The sequence below is a fragment of the Schistocerca cancellata genome, chromosome 1, assembly GCF_023864275.1.
Source record: "Schistocerca cancellata isolate TAMUIC-IGC-003103 chromosome 1, iqSchCanc2.1, whole genome shotgun sequence".
NCBI classification, from domain to species: domain Eukaryota; kingdom Metazoa; phylum Arthropoda; class Insecta; order Orthoptera; family Acrididae; genus Schistocerca; species Schistocerca cancellata.
The window spans coordinates 882,753,747-882,775,584 of record NC_064626.1 but is presented as its reverse complement, the minus strand read 5'-3'; the positions used below and the strand labels follow the sequence as shown (position 1 = coordinate 882,775,584).

The 21,838-nt window shown below is 43.9% G+C and overlaps 1 protein-coding gene across 1 annotated transcript in view; it reads right to left on the bottom strand.

Moving 5' to 3' along the window:
- LOC126190587 (matrix metalloproteinase-2-like) overlaps window positions 1-16,288 on the bottom strand; it is a 903,752-nt gene extending 887,464 nt beyond the window's left edge. The window contains exon 1 of the mRNA XM_049931032.1: window positions 16,086-16,288. Coding sequence (XP_049786989.1) covers window positions 16,086-16,223 — 138 coding nt within the window. The 5' untranslated portion in view covers window positions 16,224-16,288. The remainder of the gene's footprint in view (window positions 1-16,085) is intronic.
- Between the last annotated feature and the right edge of the window lie 5,550 nt (window positions 16,289-21,838).

The window sequence follows — 21,838 nt, the reverse complement described above, 5'->3', positions numbered from 1 at the left end:
GGTTCTTTCCGCAGAAGAGAAGCGTGTTCTCATTTAGTGGGAGCGAGCTGCGGGCGCGGACGAGGACTTCATTATGGAAGCTTGTCGCCATTCGCTCGGACGGCCGCGCCAGCCACCGGGCACGTGACCAGAATGTACAGCAGGGCACGGAGCTGGCCGCTCTGTCAACCTCGCCCCCAATGGACAAGGGGCACATTCTCATTCGTACGGGGTTTCGTGCTTTCTGTGAGCCTTTACGAGCTTCTCCTGTAGAAACATGTTTTGGAAATCCCCCGCAACACCTCTAGTTCTTTAGACCGTGCCTAAACTGTAATTACGAAAGGCACAACCTGTGTCCACTGCATGGCAGTCTCGTGTGAAATGACCAAATGTCCATATCAACACTGGCACATTATGAGTAAATTTATCAATTCCTCTTGCTTCTCGAAGGTAGAAATCACAGGGAACAAGTCTACATAGGCCAAACATGAAGAAATTTCAAAACGAACATCTCAGAGCCATAAGTAGTGATAGTACATACTCAACTTCTGCAGACCATATAATACAAGAAAACTACCACCCAAAAAACATGGAGACTGATCTTAAGATCCTCAGAGAAAGCAACAGTCTCTATCAAAAACTCACAATAGTGGAGAACTACCACAATCAAAAAGCAATAATACAGGGAAAGAGAGTCCTGAATGAAAATACAACACTGTGCAACGAAACACTGTTTGGAACACTCAATGAACTATACAAAAGCGACTCCCCACAAAAAACATAACAGTAAAAAAAAAGTTCTGTTTTCTTGGTTCCCTCCCCACCCCTTTTCCCATCTTCCCATCTCTCTCTCTCTCTCTCTCTCTCTCTCTCTCTCTCTCTCTCACACACACACACACACACACACACACACATTCAAAATCAGTGCCATAACAAACACAAGACCACAATAACGTAACACCTCTCACTGAGGGTGTTGTCAGGAGTGTCTGCTCAGATCACATTTCACCATATTTTGTGTAAGTGCATGGGAGGTGAAGTAGTGAGCGGAAATTTGTGAAAAACTGAGTGAAAACAATGTACTAAATAGCTGTTGGTTGAGACACCAACCAGGTACACGAAACAGGACGAAAAATGTACAGAAACGTACATAACCTCTATCCTCGAAACAGCTCTCCATAACCTCTATCCTCGAAACAGCTCTCCATTAATACGCAATAATTTTTTTTTTGCAGATGACATGCTGCCCAAATAAAAAAAAAGAAAGAGCCGAGCACTAAAATTGATGTATAATAATACAATTCAGTTAGCGATGTAATTTTAAGGTGAGTGTCTGAACGAAACGAAGCAAATTGCAAATATTGTATTTCTTAGGCCTTCAGCAGTTAAATTATTACAAATGTGATACTGTATTTTACAGAAGTAAAAGAAATTGACCCACAGAAGATGACACATTGGTGTCGAAACATGGCTGGGTAAATACAAAAATAAACTAATTGTGTTTGCATAAGGCTGATTTCCAAAACAACCGAGTTTTTAAATCGCAAACACGGACGAACGAAAAGAGGAGCTGCAAACCTTAGTAAAATGAATAATTCTGATGGTTAAAGAATTTTGGTATTTAGTCAGTTTCTCGTTGTAACTTGCGTATTATGAGAGTAATACGTTTTGAAGCAACGACCCACTGAAGATCCATGAAAACGTGTCGTTCTTGTTAGGAGTCGTTATGATTAAATGTCAGTTAATAAAAGTTCGGCAATTAAAGCCTTTAGAAGACTGTAACATACATTAAGAGGGCACTGAAAACGGTTTCAGCATAGCGTAGTTAGCTGAGGTGCCACGCCGGTACGTTAGCTCAGCGTGTTCGGTCAGAAGGTTAGCTGCCCTCAGTACTAAAAAACTGAGCGAACGGATCAACGACGAACATGTGTAGGTGTCATGGGGAGTACGCCCCGGACTAATGCAACGAATATTATGAAAAGAAAGTGAGATCAGCAGAAAAAGAGGCGCCATAGTACAGAACTGAGAGTAGGTCGGTACAGGGTTCACATCTGGATGTATGTTAACTTCGCGTTTCCTAAAAGGTTGTGTTAACAGAACTAATTTCTGTAACATTTGATGTTATGTAAATATAAATGCGCTCTCTGTCAGGAGTGAGTTTATTCGATTTAATGAACTTTTATAAGTTTACTGACTGGACATTTGTCTTTTCTGGAGCGGTCTCTGGCGCTGCAGTCATGGACGGTGCGGCTGGTCCCGGCGGGGGTTCGAGTCCTCCCTCAGGCATGGGTGTGTGTGTGTTTGTCCTTAGGATACTTTAGGTTAAGTAGAAGATTAGGGACTGATAACCTTAGCAGTTAAGTCCCATAGGATTTCACACACATTTGAACACACTTTTTGTCTTTCCTTTGTGTCTTATTACACATTCACGGATGCAGAAGCTTTTATTTATGCATAGCATAGGCAGAACACAATGTCTAACATATGGACAAGTCCGCAGCTCGTGGTCTCACGGTCGCGTTCTCGTTTCCCGAGCACGGGGTCCCGGGCTCGATCCCCGGTGGGGGTTAGGGATTTTCACCTGCCGCGAGATGACTGGGTGTTTGTGTTGTCCTCATCATTTCATCATCAATCATGAAAGTGGAGAGATTGGACTGAGCAAAAGTTGGGCATTTGTACGGGCGCTGATAACAGCGTAGTTGAGCGCCCCACAAACCAAATATCATCATCACGGGGAGCGTGCAAGGGATAAGTCCCTGCAGGTGCACAATCCTCTGTGCCCTCGGAGGCTCAGATGTTTAGAGCGTCTGCCATGTAAGCAAGAGATCCCGGGTTCGAGTCCCGGCCGGGGCACACATTTTCAACATGACCCCAATGAAGTGCATCAACGCCTGTTTGCACCTAGGGTGTCCATTTAATTATCATTTCATTTCTAGCAAAGCTGCATGGTCATCAACGGTAATTGTTCTTTCGGTGAGCGGTTACGGCATCGATGATTTCAGCCGTAAATAGGAATATTAAAAAGGGTAGGAAGATTTTTCTGTTTAGAAAAAGTGACAAAAAGCAGATTTCAGAGTACCTGTTGGCTCAACACAAAAGTTTTGTCTCAAGTACAGATAGTGTTGAGGATCAGTGGACAAAGTTCAAAACCGTCGTACATAATGCGTTAGATGAGTATGTGCCAAGCAAGATCGTAAGAGATGGAAAAGAGCCACCGTGGTACAACGACCGAGTTAGAAAACTGCTGCGGAAGCAAAGGGAACTTCACAGCAAACATAAACATAGCCAAAGCCTTGCAGACAAACAAAAATTACGCGAAGCGGAATGTAGTGTGAGGAGGGCTATGCGAGAGGCGTTCAATGAATTCGAAAGTAAAGTTCTATGTACTGACTTGGCAGAAAATCCTAAGAAATTTTGGTCTTATGTCAAATCGGTAGGTGGATCAAAACAAAATGTCCAGACACTCTGTGACCAAAATGGTACTGAAACAGAGGATGACAGACTAAAGGCCGAAATACTAAATGTCAGACAGACTAAAGGCCGAAATACTAAATGTCTTTTTCCAAAGTTGTTTCACAGAGGAAGATTGCACTGTAGTTCCTTCTCTAGATTGTCGCACAGATGACAAAATGGTAGATATCGAAATAGACGACAGAGGGATAGAGAAACAATTAAAATCGCTCAATAGAGGAAAGGCCTCTGGACCTGATGGGATACCAATTCAATTTTACACAGAGTACGCGAAGGAACTTGCCCCCCTTCTTGCAGCGGTGTACCGTAGGTCTCTAGAAGAGCGTAGCGTTCCAAAGGATTGGAAAAGGGCACAGGTCATCCCCGTTTTCAAGAAGGGACGTCGAACAGATGTGCAGAACTATAGACCTATATCTCTAACGTCGATCAGTTGTAGAATTTTGGAACACGTATTATGTTCGAGTATAATGACTTTTCTGGAGACTAGAAATCTATTCTGTAGGAATCAGCATGGGTTTCGAAAAAGACGCTCATGTGAAACCCAGCTCGCGCTATTCGTCCACGAGACTCAGAGGGCCATAGACACGGGTTCACAGGTAGATGCCGTGTTTCTTGACTTCCGCAAGGCGTTCGATACAGTTCCCCACAGTCGTTTAATGAACAAAGTAAGAGCATATGGACTATCAGACCAATTGTGTGATTGGATTGAGGAGTTCCTAGATAACAGGACGCAGCATGTCATTCTCAATGGAGAGAAGTCCTCCGAAGTAAGAGTGATTTCAGGTGTGCCGCAGGGGAGTGTCATAGGACCGTTGCTATTCACAATATACATAAATAACCTGGTGGATGACATCGGAAGTTCACTGAGGCTTTTTGCGGATGATGCTGTGGTGTATCGAGAGGTTGTAACAATGGAAAATTGTACTGAAATGCAGGAGGATCTGCAGCGAATTGACGCATGGTGCAGGGAATGGCAATTGAATCTCAATGTAGACAAGTGTAATGTGCTGCGAATACACAGAAAGATAGATCCTTTATCATTTAGCTACAAAACAGCAGGTCAGCAACTGGAAGCAGTTAATACCATAAATTATCTGGGAGTACGCATTAGGAGTGATTTAAGATGGAATGATCATATAATGTTGATTGTTGGTAAAGCAGATGCCAGACTGAGATTCATTGGAAGAATCCTAAGGAAATGCAATCCGAAAACAAAGGAAGTAGGTTACAGTATGCTTGTTCGCCCAGTGCTTGAATACTGCTCAGCAGTGTGGGATCCGTACCAGATAGGGTTGATACAAGACATAGAGAAGATCCAACGGAGAGCAGCGCGCTTCGTTACAGGATCATTTAGTAATCGCGAAAGCGTTACGGAGATGATAGATAAACTCCAGTGGAAGACTCTGCAGGAGAGACGCTCAGTAGCTCGGTACGGGCTTTTGTCAAAGTTTCGAGAACATACCTTCACCGAAGAGTCAAGCAGTATATTGCTCCCTCCTACGTATATCTCGCGAAGAGACCATGAGGATAAAATCAGAGAGATTAGAGCCCACACAGAGGCGTACCGACAATCCTTCTTTCCACGAACAATACGAGACTGGAATAGAAGGGAGAACCGATAGAGGTACTCACGGTACCCTCCGCCACACACCGTCAGGTGGCTTGCGGAGTATGGATGTAGATGTAGATGTTGAACATATATATATATATATATATATATATATATATATATATATATATATATATATATATATATATGGACAAGGGAGGTAATACGCGTTCCATTAGAATTAACATAGGAATTATATGCGCGTCCATTTTCATGAATGAAAAGTATGGTTTACGAGACAAATAAAGCCGACAACTGCCTCTGACGAGCGCAAAATCACGTTAACGAGCTCGTGTCGTGCTATGTCTCCTGACGTTCGATATCACATCTGCATGCACGTCGTCCCGTGTGCCGACGGCCTCAGACTCTACGCCGGTGTTTCGGGTCAGGCTTGAAAGCGGCCGCGTCGCTCCGGCTGCCCTGCAACGGCCACGGAGAAGGAAAGGAGACGCCAGCGGGCAGTCGCCGGTGGGCGCACACACGCACTCGGTGCCCCTCGGTCAGGGGCGGCATTGGGAATCGCAGCGCGCCCCGTCGCTATGCGACGTTCCGTCACGTCAGCCCACGCCACGGTCAGCACATCGCCACCGCCTTCGCACGCAGCAGCTCCACTGCGCAGCGGAGCGTCCAGCTGTGACGGACGCTCACTAATGACGCCGGCACGCCACCAGCATCCAGTCAGCCCAGGAGGACAGCGGCTCCGTCGTCTTCACTGCCGCTTCCCAGCCTTTGTGTTGCAGCCTGACACAAGCTAAGAACTGCACTGCTGCAAATCACGTAACGTGTGGTAAGTGGAAACTATGATCGACGCTAGGTAGCCGAATACGCAGTTGAGAGGCGGACGTTACGACTGCAAGTAACGTGAGCTCAAATCAACAACAAAGGCAGAATCGTCTGAAAGAATATCACATAATCGTACAGAGTTTCTAGACAAAGTGCACGTCCAGAAAGCGACGTAGCTCATCTATCGAGGCGAGGTGGACAGAGGCTTCAGTTCTGAGATACGACCTGCCGATCCAGCCGTGGGGTCAGGTATTTATTTCCTGCAGAAAGACAAAGATCATTCATATGGAGGTGGGGGTTGACCGTTCACACGTGTTTGCAGAAGTCGTACCTACAGGGTGTTTATACTTAAACTTTCGCTACAGTGGAGGGTCCTCCATGAAAAATGATTACATGCGGAGGAGAAATAACGAAAAATCATTGCAAGAAACAAAATTTAATTTCCGCGTGAGTGGGTAACATTTGTTAACTGCGTACCATGTTTACGTCCCAGGTTACAAACTTTGCTCAACGTGACGACCGTCTGCATCCACGACAGCTTGGAGCCGCACCAGAGGTACTTTCACAGCACTTTCCCGACGGTGAACAATGGACTGTTCACCTGCCGCGAAACAGCTCGTGCACTGCTTCAAGATCGCACGTTGTGTCCAGCGCTCTCATCTATGGAAACAGTAGCTTCTTCATCAATTTTTGGCGTAATTGGCAGTCGCTCTCTCCCAGGAAGTATTCCCAAATCGCCAGTTAATTCTAACTTCCGATTTATGTTCTTCAACCCCGTTGCGGAAAGAGGACCCCTCCCTAACTCCTTTAATGCAGCGATATTAACGAAGAGCAACAGCAGTTGGAAATCTGAAAATTTGTGGTAAGTTCCTATGGGACTAAACTGCTGAGCTCATTGGTCGCTAGGCTTTCACACTACTTAATCTAACTTAAACTAACTTACTCTATGCCCGAGGGAGGACTCGTACTTCCAACGGGGGGAGCCGCACGAACAGTGGCGAACCGCCTCAGACCGCACGGCTATCCCGCACGGCAGCAGCAGTATTGCTATTGTTTTGATAAAACACTTTTGCGAGTAAAGTCCTGCTCTCCTTGTGAAGACACACTTTGTCTATCTGCAACTGTAATGCACAGTGATATATGTGGCTCAGCCCTACGTCGCCGGACCAGTAACGGCTCCCAACGGCAAGTCAAGACACTAACACCGCTAACAACGTAATTCCTACAGCGCACAGCAGAAACATCACTCGTATAACGCTGGATACTCATACGGTAAATAGTTTCCAATCTGCATTGACTGTAGTAGTAAAAGTTTAATTATAACCACCCCATATGTGGCACACAAATAATCCAGCCGATGCTCTCCGAGGCTGTCACCATGAGTGGCGGGATATTAGGCCAGTCGTATTATTTACTTTCTTGCTTCAGACTTTCAGAAAATAGAAAAACACTATTATCTGTGAACTTCGGGCACCATAAAAGAATGCCCCGAAAGATTCTTTCTGTGGCACCGATGAATAAAATCCACTCATATCTCAAACGGCGTCGTGTCACTGTAAAACAGTATTTTCGGGAACTCACTCTGTCCCAGTCATCCAGATAAAAAATTGGTTATACTTACCAGTGTTGTTCTCGAATGAAGGAGATTATACACGTACAACTGATGACTCTTGAGAATATAAAAAATCGCAGTTTCCAATGTATGTACACTACATGAATTGTAAACATCTAACGGTGGACACTATATGATTTTGCATCGTAGCCAGTACGCCAAAAGGACTCAATACGAAAAGTGTTACTCAAGAAAGAGTCACCGTACGCCCCAGAATCTTTCAGAAAGACAACAAAAACTCGCGGTATTCAGTTTAGGATTAAATATCAACTCAAATGCTTGGCTATGGTTTTCAGAAGCAGACAGTCTTCGTCATCGTTCAGTGTAAGGTCGACTAACAGTAACCAGAAAAGAGTCGATATCTGTTCTAAACTACATGGCAAAATCGAACTGTTTCTGCAAGACTGCTGCTGCCTCAGGAACTGTAGTTTCTGACAAACTGTGTATCAATGACGCAGAGGTATGTTCGCAAGACGCCAAGCCGTGTATGTCTGCCTTACTCGCGGTGGAGTAGCGATGGATCCAACATCGTGAATGGACCAGCCATGGATGGCGGTACGAGTTCTTCGTACTTGAGAGTTCGGAACAATTTTCATGGTATAATTGAATGGAAAAAAGGAACATTTCAGAAGTCTATTTCGGTGCTGGGGTGGAGTGGTGGGGTGTTGGTGAGCAGAAGTTTCTTGTCGTGTAATCGGAGTCACACTTCCACGTCGGTTGTTTGATGAATACCATGCAGCTCTTCATGGACGATAATGACAGAATGCATCCAGCCAGAGAACTGCGAGAATCCTGTGGATTGACTTGTCACTGAGATCTTCGGATCTCAGAGAATAATATTATGGGATGGACTGGAGCCGAGAAATTGTTGTAGCCCACGCTAACCATAAAGACGTTTTCCTCAACTCTACAGGCGACTGTTGAACTTAACGATACCGAACGTACCCGTGTTACGTCATAACGAGCAAACACGTTTAAAACAGATGGCTGACAGTACTTGTGTTGAATCTATATTAGTTTTTAGAATGGAGGTAATTGTGACAGACTGAACTTTGGCGTAGCTCACGTCCAGATTATGTTGTAAGATGACAGTTTGATTGCACGAAGGCGAAACCGGCAAACTCAACGGTATGACTATGAAAATTACTGTAATTCTCACCACTGTACGTATTTTTCTCGTATTGCTCTGAGTTGGAGCAGAGAAAATAGATGGAATACATCGTTTCAATTGTTTCCCTTGTAGTACTACGGGCATATATTGCCAGACAAGGCATATCGTATCAGTTGTAAACGCAGCAGCTGACACATCGTCTGAATGGCCGTGATAGACACGAATTCTGCTCTTGGCTTTGGATGCCACGTCGGTACAGGGTACTAATGTCTGCCCTCCATAATATGAACGTCCAGTATGTTTTGTACAAAATTTTCATGCCCAATAGGAAAGGATCCGACGGCAACGAACTTTCTTTCTCTTTAAGTCTCAGTTCAGTTTGGGTTGAAGTGTTGGCCTGCTAGTGGGATGACCTTGCGGAGATGTGTATCGTCTTCCGGGAGTGTATTATCCAGAGACGGCTAGGGAGAACGTAAGGCGTTATTATTTGCGGAACGAAAGACGTGGCATCGGCTATTGTGAGTAATTTGGCTGTTCCAAACCGTCGAAGATTTTAACTGCTCTGCACAACGATAATTGTACAACCTGAAGTGTTTCTTCCAAGCATTCCATGAGCTGTATATGAATTTAACATCAACGTTTAACATGCTGAAAGGTAAGTTCACGACTTCTTACGTTCACAGCAGATACAAAGATTTTTTCGGCGTGCTGTGTTACCGGACAAATCGTCCGTTGAGCATAAGGTGGATTTTGTTGTTTAGTGACAACCGTTTATTAACCAGTACGGATTCATATAAACTTCAAAAATCTGCAACTGAACTTCTCAGGCTACTGTATGGTTCATTTCTGTTTGCGTCCTCATACCTATGTTCAAAGTTTGGCTTACATTACAGGCGTATGATCAGTTAGTGTTCCACTGACAATGGGGCCCTTAGTGCTACAGCCCATCTAAGCAAAACATGGAACACATAATTCTGGAAGACCAGACAGAGAAACGAACGCCGTTCCTTCCCAATGCGAACTCATGAATAATCCGTACAGTGTCACAACGAATACAGGCTATTGTCATCATTGTTTCGCTATTAATCAGGCATATTGTTTTGGTTTATTAGTTTGCGGCTTGACTGGCTGGGACACCCCAAAGGGCCGGTTCAATTACCTCATTAGAAAGGTTTTTCCTTGCCTTCGCGAGGTGTGAGATTTGTGTTATGTCTATTTGTTGAATGCAGGTACCTGTAATGGGTGTCTGTAGCATGGTATCCCGTGTGTGCTTTTGTTTGATGACAGAAGGGAGAGGTTGAAACCAGGGGCCGCAACATAGCCCACGCCACGCTAGCAGCACCTAGAGGGCCCACGGGCTTGACGTCCTCATGTGACGAACGGATCACCATCGAAAGTGTCACACGTCCTCACTTCATCAGGCACTGCGATCAGGTTTGGAATTTAATCGAGGACATTGGTACAAAACCTGGTTATTAACAACTTTACGCCACCACCTCTCCTCCCCTTGCAGCCCAAATACTGGTGGTGAAAATTTCTTCCACCACCAGGATTCGAACCGGCTTACCTCTGAATCGAGCATCACATCATACGTATGCATTACTGACCTGCATAAAGGGTGGTACAGAACTTCGCTGTTAACTTTTCAGAGGCTGTTGAGTAATACATTTTGAGAATTTTGGTGTAAAGGACCCAAGGTCTCGCTATAGAATAATAATGTAATCATGATTTATTCGGCTTGTAGTCCCAGTCATAATCGTTTCTATGAAAATATGTTCATAAAACTGAATAAGTCTATAATACACAATCACCTACACGCACAACACAGGTCAAAGAACAGCGAAACACGCTCAGACGAAACAAACACGAGACAGAACCGAGAAGTACTGGGGGCGAAGGATAAAGCGGCCATTGTTATTGTCAGCTTAAAGTGCCGAGAGTGAACGGAATAGGTCTCTTTCCAAACAAGCATCACTGCGCGTACCGTCGACATTTGCAATGTTGTGCACTATTTTATGTGCGATACAGGTACAAAGGTAACTGGTACAGGAAACCAAACGAAATGCTATAACTCTGCAACAGGCTGCCGATAACCGTTTGCCGTTTTTCTCTTGTACGAAAATGCCCGCATCCCGTGGTCGTGCGGTAGCGTTCTCGCTTCCCACGCCCGGGTTCCCGGGTTCGATTCCCGGCGGGGTCAGGGATTTTCTCTGCCTCGTGATGGCTGGGTGTTGTGTGATGTCCTTAGCTTAGTTAGGTTTAAGTAGTTCTAAGTTCTAGGGGACTGATGACCTAAGATGTTAAGTCCCATAGTGCTCAGAGCCATTTGAACCATTTTTTTCTTGTACGAAAACATACAGTAGGTATTCCTGAACAATCTCTGAAAGTTTTTCGGTGGAGTTCTGGCGAAGGAAAGGAAAATCATGTTCAGCTTCTGATCTGATAGAAAGTATAGTGACGTAATACAGTGTAGTGATGTATAGTAAAGTGTAGTCTAGGATTATAAATTACAACATCCGTGGTGTAGCAATGGGGTATGGTACAACAGAGCAGTAGCATGTGTCTTCTGGACTCCGGATGAGCATATATCTGTACGCCAGATGGCCACAAAGGGTAGTGTGTATCTTAAATAGCGTAATGCTGAGTTATGCCCATACATATGCAATTTAATGTAAATCGAACATAAGTAAATAAAGAAATATTCTTTAGGATGCTTTAAACCGTGCTGATTGGCGATGTTAATGTAAAAATCAAACACAAAAGCAAAATATGTAACCTGCGTAATTAGCCTACTAACGTATTAACCACTTAGGTTCAATTATCACGTTTTTCTCGTAACGAGAAACGATATTTTACATTATTACAACGCTTTGGTAATTTTATGAGTCCAGAATTTTTTACTCAATTAAACTGTCATTTGGCTTCACAAGGCTCCGAAAATAAGACGAGAATACCTTTCTTAGTAACTAGGAATACCATCTATTTATAAGAAATCTTCGTGCATAATAGAACAAATTTGAATATAATTTCTTTTGTCTAGAGCAGTTCCTCCTCAACGCATGTTCTGCGCGTGATCCCTGAGAATGGCTATTCCTCCACGCAGATGAATTTTGTAGGATATTCGGAGTATCCTGTCTTCTTACGTTTCCGTCTGGTTCTTCTAGCAACAGTTCTAACCTTTTTCATCGTGTTGTGTCGTCTCGTGACGTTTTCCCATTCTCTTCTACCCACAGGGATTTACTCCCATTGGTGTTCGAGAATATGTCGGAGAGCAAAGCAGGTTTAAGCAACTCTTTTCTTCTCTAGATCCTAAACTCTACTAGGTGTTGAGTACACGTCGCATGAAACTAGTTTGATGAAAACCTTACCTTCAAAACACCTGTCGCTACTTCCTGTACGTAAATGTTAATACGTATCCGCTACATATTTAACTTGCCTTCAGGCATCTGTAATGATAGATTAACTAAAAAGAACTCTCTGCCGTGAGACTGACGTGTATAGCAGATGCCTGAGAATAATCTGATAATGTTGGGGGTGACCGGATAACATCACGTTGGTAAACTACGCCGAAAGAGGCAAGGGTGCCTTGCTATATCCCCTAAAGAAAGGTTTTCGGTCTTTTTCATAAAGTAATCCAGCAGTCAATGTGCGCTAAATGAATTACAGAGATTGCAGTGTTTTCTGTTACAAATAATGTTAAGCAACCTGAAATACCACTTAAACAGTTAAGAAAGAGGTACCTGTAAGTCTGTACGACAAATGTTCTCCAAGCAGGTTCTTATTCTTATGGGAACAAAATCTGAATAACTCTAACACACTTCCATGGTTATCTTCTACATCTGCATGGATACTCTGCAAATCACATTTAAGTGCCTGGCAGAGGGTAACTTTGGCAGGTAGCTACACCTTCCAGCTACCTCTCTGCACGGTCGCCGCTCCGACTTACACATTTTTCGTAGTGTTGTACTATCTTTCCTAACCCAAGTCGTAGAAGGCAGCCGCCTGTGCTTTCCGCCAATTCTCTGCCCTCCTCTACAGCCCGTTTCTTGTGCGAAGATGTCTTCTTATTCAGCGGTTCATGTGAGCAGAGATGAGACTCAGCGGGAGCCTATTACGGGCTGTATTGTGGGTGACCAAACACTCCCCACGGAGAACGCTGCACGAGCATCTTCATTGCCCCTGCAGAGTGCGATAGAGATAGTCGTGAAGTAGGATATTCGTAACAGTAATGCTATGTGGGCTGCTTGACATCAGGCGTAATGTCTAACCAGGCGCTAACACTTGGCGGGAGACACCCTTACCTAGATATCTTCATGTGTTCGCTGAGTGCTCAGAACTGAAAAGAGCCACGGGACGCGATCGAAGGGTATGCTAGAGATGCTGCCCAACACATCTATGCTCCGCTTTATCGGATTTTTACTGTCGTTTCCATTTGGCGCCCGATCGGACCTTACTTTTTGGACAGCCCTCGTATTTCTGTCGACAAGAATGAGGCTGAATTACGATCACTAGCTAAATGTGTCAGAATGATCTATTTTTTTTATTAGTCATGCATGCATTAGGTATCCATATGACAGCATGCATACCTAATATATCTCAAAGCGATGCTCATACAAAAACGGGATTTTCCGATTCTCATACCTCGGGTTCTGCAGGTGATAAGATATAGGGTGAAGCGATTTGGATAGGACTTGGGCTAGGAACTATTTGTATACACAGCGAACTATTTTTATACGCTAGGAACTATTTGTATACGCTATTTTACAGTACAGGGTCAAAATATGAATAGTACCACATTTCTCCAGCTCTTGGAAAATGCGTTTAGTGTGGTCTACGATGGGCTTGATGGGGCTTATGGAGGCACCATGCGCGCACCAGTGGACTAAAACCCTGTCGCAGATTCCAAGACCGCTATGCAAAGGGATTCCAAGAGGGTTAGGCACAGCAAATGGAGGAAATTTTTACGATATATTCCAGTGATCCCGATATCGAATAACATTGAAATTTTTCTTGATATCTTTATCCATTTCCAAGACACCGAGGTTCGAAGTTACCTACTTCAACACGTAAAATAAAGTCTGAGACGAAATCTAAATAATAAATAACCGCAACAAATTGCTCAAACCTTAACAACGTATGTTCTAGGCGTTTATCTAAAAGAGAAATGTGACCGTTTTCAAAAATCCTTACCTGTTATCGAGAAACACCCCAAACACTTGTTTTTTTGGGTACCAAAACCCAGCCGTGGATTCCAATACTGGATGGGTTCTAGTGATAATGAGAGACAGAGTATCTGAGAATAGCAACGAGGAAGAGAGAGAGTGTGTGTTACTGAGAAGAGGCAGCAACAATAAGTAGGAAGGAATGATAAATTAGCAGTAAGAGAGAGCCAGAGAGAGAATGACAGTGAGAGGAGACAGTAGCAGTTGAACAGAATAAAGGGGATTATGGCTGTCAGACAGGAGACACCGACAGAGAGACACAAAGAGATAACGGCAATAGTTGGGTTGAATGAGTGAGTGGAAAAGTGCAATTGAGAATGGATGGGTATGAGGGACTTACAGTGAGGGGCTAGTTGTGTGAGTGAGTTACTGTTAGGGGTGCTTGTGGGAATGAAAGGTGAGTTACATGTTAAAAAATACCCGAATATGTTAGCATGCCAAAATTTTTTGGCAAATTTTTGAAGGTGCTGAGAAAGGCAGAAAGAGACAGCTGGTACCCCATTTTTCAGTCTAGGTGTTTTAAGAGCAACATCTTCGCATCTTTTGTGCTCTGATAGTAGCATTATTCCGCTGATTTATTGCTGTTTGTTTTCTTTATCGTGAGAAACCATTTATAGCATCAATGTATAATAGCGGTATTAACAAAACATTCTGTCAACAAAGGATCGAAAATAGACCGCATCAAAGGTGCTAGTTTCAACATTTCCGAAACAATTTTCTTGAAGTATGTAATAGAGAATACTGTATGTCAGAAACGTCTTCATAGCTTGAGCTGTAACACATCTGTAGTATTAATCCCCTTGACACGATACAGAAGATATTGTAAATACTTATGTTAATTGTTCTGATAAAAGAATTGAGTTTGGACATAAGAATGCTGCTGTAGGCAGTGTACCACGTACAATTTCTCCCCAGATTTACGTGGAATCAGTAGCACGTTGCATCTTGGCGTTGTCGCATATAGACAGCAATGGCTGAAATGAACAGTACAGTAAGCGCCAGAATAAAAAAATCTTAGGCCTATCCCTGAACTTATTGAACTATAGTCAGAAATCCAATTGCTCAAAATACAGTGTGAACCATGTGAACCTGGAGTAATTTAATGAGTCATAACATTTGAAGCAATAATGGGACACATTTGCAGTTTTGGGAGATGAAAATAGAGAACTGGCGGATTACGTACATACATATGTTGGCAGTGCCCTCCACCAGTATCGATACAGAACTGTTCTCGTTTCACTATATTCCGCGACGCTCTGTGAAGTATAACTCACCAGAGTCGTTTATTTCCTATGTTATGGTCCCATGTAGTTTCGCTGCCGTCCGAGGTCTATTGTTGTACATAGGACTTTCTACATACCCCCACCCCGGGTGGGTTAGGACCCAATGAAATAGTTCAGGTTTATATCGATCACCCTGTATTGAGTAACTGAAGAAGAATAACGCGCGCCCACACACACACACACACACACACACACACACACACACTTGCAGAAATAATATAGCAGAAGTAATATCTACAATTTTTTAATTGATATCATTATGCAGTGTGATCTCTCGGGTTTTATCAAAAATGTTCAAATGTGTGTGAAATCTTATGGGACTTAACTGCTAAGATCATCAGTCCCTAAGCTTACACAGTACTTAACCTAAATTATCGTAAGCACCAACACACACACCCATGCCCGAGGGAGGACTCGAACCTCCGCCGGGACCAGCCGCTCAGTCCATGACTGTAGCGCCTCAGACCGCTCGGCTAATCCCACGCGGCTCAGGTTTTATCGGCGTCATTGATTAATAATGTGCTTTCCGGTGTTTCGCCAAGGTGTTCATTCCATTTCACGCACTATATTTTGACGACCGACCCAGTTGTCTTGTTCAGTTGCTGTTTCCTTATGTGAACTCTTCGGATGAAATACGATCAAGAATTCGGCTGAACACCCGACAGCACGTTATTAATTGTACAGAGTATCGGTAATATTTGATACGTTAATGTCTTTTTCAGAGCTCTCAGGATTTGTCAGTTCATGGAAAACGTAACAGACGATGTTCTCAGTTTCCACTTGTTATTGTGCAAAATGAAGCTGTGTTCTGAACGAAGAATAAAGAGTAACGAACAGTACCCACGACGTATCGTAATCACCTCTTTCCTACTACTTTCATAGAGGTTGCGTGAAACACGCAACGACCGAAGCGCACCGGACTGCGCTTTTCCGTCGCCCATCCCTCAGAGAAGACGGGGTAAACACTCGCGAATCGAGGTGCAGTCAGTTAAGACGCCGGCGTGCACGCACTCACCACTCTGTCGTCGACGTAGAGGTGGCTGCGGGGCGCGGACGAGGCGCCGGCGAGCAGCGCCAGCAGCAGCAGGAGGGGCAGCAGCAGCGGCGGGGAGCCGGTGGCAGTGCCGGTGGCGGCGCCGGCCGCGCGCCGCATGGCACTCGTCGCCGTCGCCGTCGCGGACTCTGCAGCCAGCGTGCGCGCCGCGATCCGCTCTCTCCGGCGGCTCCGCACCGACTGCCGGCCCGCCCCGCCGGCGCGTCCGGCGCCGCCCGCCGCGCCTCTGGCGGCCTCGAGTGCAACCACCGCTTCCGATCGCTATCGGCTCAGTAGGCGCCTCACTTTTCTCCTCCCCTCCTCGCTGGATACTGTGCGTAGTGCAACGATTACGTCTAGCCAGAAATGTAAGTCGTCGATCTTCGATAAGTATACGCCACTATTTGCTTTACACAGTCCTTAAGACGAGCTGTGTCAACCGTGAAGGGATCCCCCGATGTTTATCTCGTCCTTCACCTTACAATGGCTATCTGATTGCTACTGATATTTGTCATCAAGCTGATTCCTTACTTAACTCCTTCTTTTATCGTTGTTAGGACGTGCTTCTGTGGAGGCCACGATGTGAATGTTGTCATTTTAGCCTGCCCTCTAACAACCTATCTAAACATATTTACAATATACACCGGTGAACCAAACATAATGAGGGAAGTATTGCGAAGTAACACAGCTCGATGAAACTTGGAAAGAACTGCTACAATACAGAATAAAAGGCAACTGAAAGAAACACGCAATGACACGAATTAAAAAGACATTAAAAGACAACAGACGCATTGAAGTCATTGCGATTTCATATGGTGAGTGGCGGGAACACGTATTGCATTAAGAAACATTGCCGAACACGATCGTTTTGGTAGTCCAGTGTTATGGTACCTGGTAGTATAATGTTGCACTGGCATACTGACATCCAAATACTAGGGCCGGCCGTGGTGGCCGAGAGGTTCTAGGCGCTTCAGTCCGGAACCGCTCGACTGCTACGGTCGCAGGTTCGAATCCTGCCTTGGGCATGGATGTGTGTGATGTCCTTAGGTTAGTTAGGCTTAAGTAGTTCTAAGTTCTAGGGGACTGATGACCTCAGATGTTAAGTTCTATAGTGCTCAGAGCCATTTGAACCAAATACTAGGTAGCTGCATAAGTTCGACGCGTTTTTGTTTTACGTGTTGGTATTCCCGTTGCTATAGATTTATTTATCGACTATCATTTTTTATTTATGATTAAATGTTGCTTTTTGTGTTTACTTATTGTCATTTTGAGATTTGGAGAAAGCGCGAGGATATATGGACGCTAGAAAATGGAGTGTAAAGTGGAGAAATCGGAATATTCCGTACATTTTCTTGTTTTTGAGGTGAACAGATGTGTGACAACTAGAAACATTTGCGCCGTGAGTGAAAATAATGCCATTCGACACATCACGGCAAGAAAAGTTTGCTCGTTTTAAGGAGGATCGTTTTTACATTAGTGTCTCTCTACATTCAGAAAGACCTTCAGGATTTGATGAAGATCGCTTAAACGTATTAATCCAAAGTAATCCACGTCAGAAAATGTGATGGAAAAAAATGGTTCAAATGGCTCTAAGCACTATGGGTGACTTAACATCTCACGTCATCAGTTCCCTAGACTTACAACTACTTAAACCTAAATAACCTAAGGACATCACACACATCCATGCACGAGGCAGAATTCAAACCTGCGACCGTAGCAGCAGCGCGGTTCCGGACTGAAGCGCCTAGAACTGTTCGGTCACAGCGGCTGTCAAAATGTGATGATCTGTGACCATTCCACCATCATGCGACGTTGGCCTGCAGTGGGGAAGGTTCAAATATCGGGTGTCTTGGTACAGCATGCTCTAAGCCAAACTCACAAAAATCGGCGGGCGGCCATATGTGCATCTCTTCTTGCTCGTCATCAGTTGGCTCGTGAATAACACCAACCATTCCTATCCAGTATCGTTACTGGTGACTACAATGATTTCGTTATGCCAAAATAAAGGAAAAAAGGTAATGGTTGATCCCAAAAGGCAGCAACTCATCGTACAAAGACCTGCGCACATCCACAAAAGACAATGTATGCACTTCTTGGAACACCAACAGTGCATATCTTTTCCCACATACGAAATCACGAAATATGTGGCTCTGATTTTTTTTTTTTTTTTGTCAAGGGTACCGATGCGTACTGTCACAAATCAAGCACTGGATGCAGATGAAGAACTGGAACAATACTCAGAAAACATTCTAATTATAGCGAAGTATGTCTCCCAGTTAACATAGAAATCAGTAATAGTTCATAACTTATTTATTGTGATAATGAAGTGTAAATGTCTTTTTAATCGAACGGTATACCTTGTTTGAAAACACATTGGATGGTCTTTGTAAAGAGTATACAGGAGTATAGCTGTTGTTACTGTTCGAAATGAAACTTCTCCCAAAAACAGGTGGGTGATGAGAGGAAAGTTAAGGTCGAATCCACTGGCAATGCCCGCTACATAGCAACGTAAACATGACCCATCAAAAAATTAAATAGCTCTGAGGACTGTGGCACTTAACATCTGAGGTTATCAATCCCCTAGACTTAGAACTACTTAAACCTAAATAACCTAAGGACATCACACACATCCATACCCGACGCTGGATTCGAACCTGCGACCGTAGCGGTCGCGCAGACTGAAGCGCCTAGAACCGCTCGGCCACAGCGGCCGGCTGACCCATCAAAGATAAAACCGAACGTTTTATAGAAGAGGCTCACTCAAAACGTTAAGAAGAGTCATATCATTATGCTTCCCAGGTTAGGAATTACGTAAACCTTTACAAAAATAATAACATGAAGAATTCTGTAGGAAAAAAAAGCACTCGCCTTCTGGATGCTATCATTCTTCGAAATCCTCTTTCAGATATTTCGAACCATCTAGTAAATATTACTGACCTCCTTGATACGGGTAGAGTCTACTTCATATGAATGCTAATCAGGACATTGCTCTTAACAACTATGTCACCCTCATGGTCACCATATTTCAAATTAAGACAAGATAAAGGCTGGTGCTGTGTGGTAGGGTGCTGGATAGATTTTTTTTTCACTCGATTAGTCCTAGATACAATATTTTCATGGAACTTTGTAAAAAGTCATTTCCGAGACTGTTGAAACGAGAGCGGAGGAGCACTATCCGTGTCGGACTTCGAGTGGGGCAGTCAATGTGTATTTGAGTCTTGCTTGATATACATTTCCTTAGTAGCGTAATCTTAGCTGTTATAAAAGCAGGAGCTGGGATCTGGCGAAATTATTGCGAACCCAGTGGGTTAGAGGTTGGGTTTTGAGGTCCGAACATAATGTTTTTTCTTATTCTTACTGTTGTTAGTTGTAAGGAAACCTGCAATGTATATTGGATGCTGCGAACAGCGTCTGCTAGGCTTGCTCAAAGTGGTTCCCATGACATCAGGTACTTTCCTAGTACAGACGGAAATAATACTGCACGAACTCCTGGCAAGAGGCAACACGTTTCAGAGAAATGCGTTTAGTTAGAAAAGGGGATGACCAAAAATACTGTTTGCGGTTTCTGTCAAAAACGGATCATAATAGTTGCACATTTAATACACACTCTGTTAACCACAGTGAAGTGCGTGACAAGAGGGTGCTGTGAATAGGTGATGCTGGAGTTTCTTCCCATTCCGAGCACATGTGGAGCGCAGGAAGAATGGTTGATTAAATACCTCTCTGTAAGTTCTAATTATTCTGATCTTGTCTTTGAGGTCACTACAAGAGCGGTACGTGAGGAGCTAAAATCTATTCCTAGATCCTTAACTTAATACTGGACCTTGAAACTGTGTAAGTTGGCTCTCACGCAATAATTGGCGCTTATCTCCAAGTGACTGCCAGTTCAGGCTATTCAGCATTTGCATGAAGCTCTCCCAAGAGTCAAACAAACCCGTGATTATTCGTGGTGCTTTCTTTTTCTACCTTCATTATTCCCTGTTTGGTCTATTTGGATTGGGTCCCACACGCTTAAGCGATATTCTGAGATGGGGTACACAAGCATTTTATAAGAAGTCTCCGTTGTATACTGACTGTATTTTGTCAGAATACTGCTAATGAATCTATTTCTGACAGTTTCTTTACGTACGACTGAAACTATAACATATTTCCATTTCGCATGCGTACAAATTGTTACATCCAGGCCTTCATATGAATTGACTGATTCTATATGTGACTCACTGATATTGTAGTCTTAGAACACGACTTTTCTAACGTTGTGAAGTGCACAGTTCTACGTTTCTGTACACTTAAAGCATGTTGCTAATAACATGCATCTTTATGAAGTCTTATCTATTTGGACATACACTCTAAGAACAGACTCTCTCTCTCTCTCTCTCTCTCTCTCTCTCTCTCTCTCTCTCTCTCTCACACACACATACACACACACACAAAGACGTACCACGAAGGAATTATCCGAATGGAGCGGAAATCGGTAGATGTGATGTATACGTACTGTCAAAGAAATTATTACTGTTTCAGAAAAATTAGATGATTTATTCAAGAGAAAGAGTATCACAAATTGAACAAGCCAATAACGCGTTGGTCCAACTCCGGCTCTTACGCAATCAGTTTTTCGTCTTGATATTGAGTGTAGAGTTGTTGGATGTCCTGAGGGCTATCGTGCCAATTTCTACCCGACTGGCGCGTTCGATCTTCAAAAACACATGCTGGCTGGAAGGCCCTTCCCGTAACGGTGCAAACGTTCTTAATTGGTGAGAAATCCGGCGACTTCACTGACCAAAGAAGGGTTTGGCAAGTGCGACGAAAAGTAATAGAAACTTTCGCCATGTGCGGGCGGGAATTACTTATCTGAAATGAAGGCTAGGATGAGTATCCCTGAAGGGCAACAAAACGGAACGTGGAATATCGTCGACGTACCGCTGTTCAAATGCTTCAAATTGCTCTGAGCACTATGGGACTTAACATCTGTGGTCATCAGTCCCCTAGAACTTAGAACTACTTAAACCTAACCAACCTAAGGATATCACACACTGAAACATCCCCTTAGAAACATTTATGAATGACTGTGCTGATAAACCTCTTACGTTATTTGATTTTCAAACAGCTGAGCAGAACTGAACGTACTCAGACATTTCTCACTTTACTTATTCTGATCATCACTAAATTGACACACAATATTTTTAGCGCAACGCTATCTGACTTTCAATAATCCCTACAAAAGAATGACCCTGACTAACAATAACCAATACCTTTCATGAATCACTTACCTCACAAAAATCTTCGTTATTAGAACTACTGCAATACAGCGAGTCTGGCGGACACACGTCCAGATCGTCCGCTCTTAAAATTCTGCCATCTCTCTCCCCACATCCACCACTGCTGGCGGCTCACCTCCAACTGCGCAACGCTACGCGCTGTTAACAGCCAACTGCCCACCACTACAATAGCGACTATTTCAACAATGCCCACTAGCCACAGACTGCACATAGCACATCCAGTGATTTTCATACAGAGCGCTAGGTGACGTTACCAACTTAAAAACCTAAGCAGTCTACTTACAACACATCCATGCCCGAGGCAGGATTCGAATCTGTGACCGTAGCAGCCGCGCGGTTCCAGACTGAAGCGCCTAGAACCGCTCGGCCATAACGGCCCGCGTGCTGCTGTGCTGTAAGGGTGCCGCAGATGACAACCAATGGGTTCCTGCTATGAAAAGGAGTGGCATCCTAGAC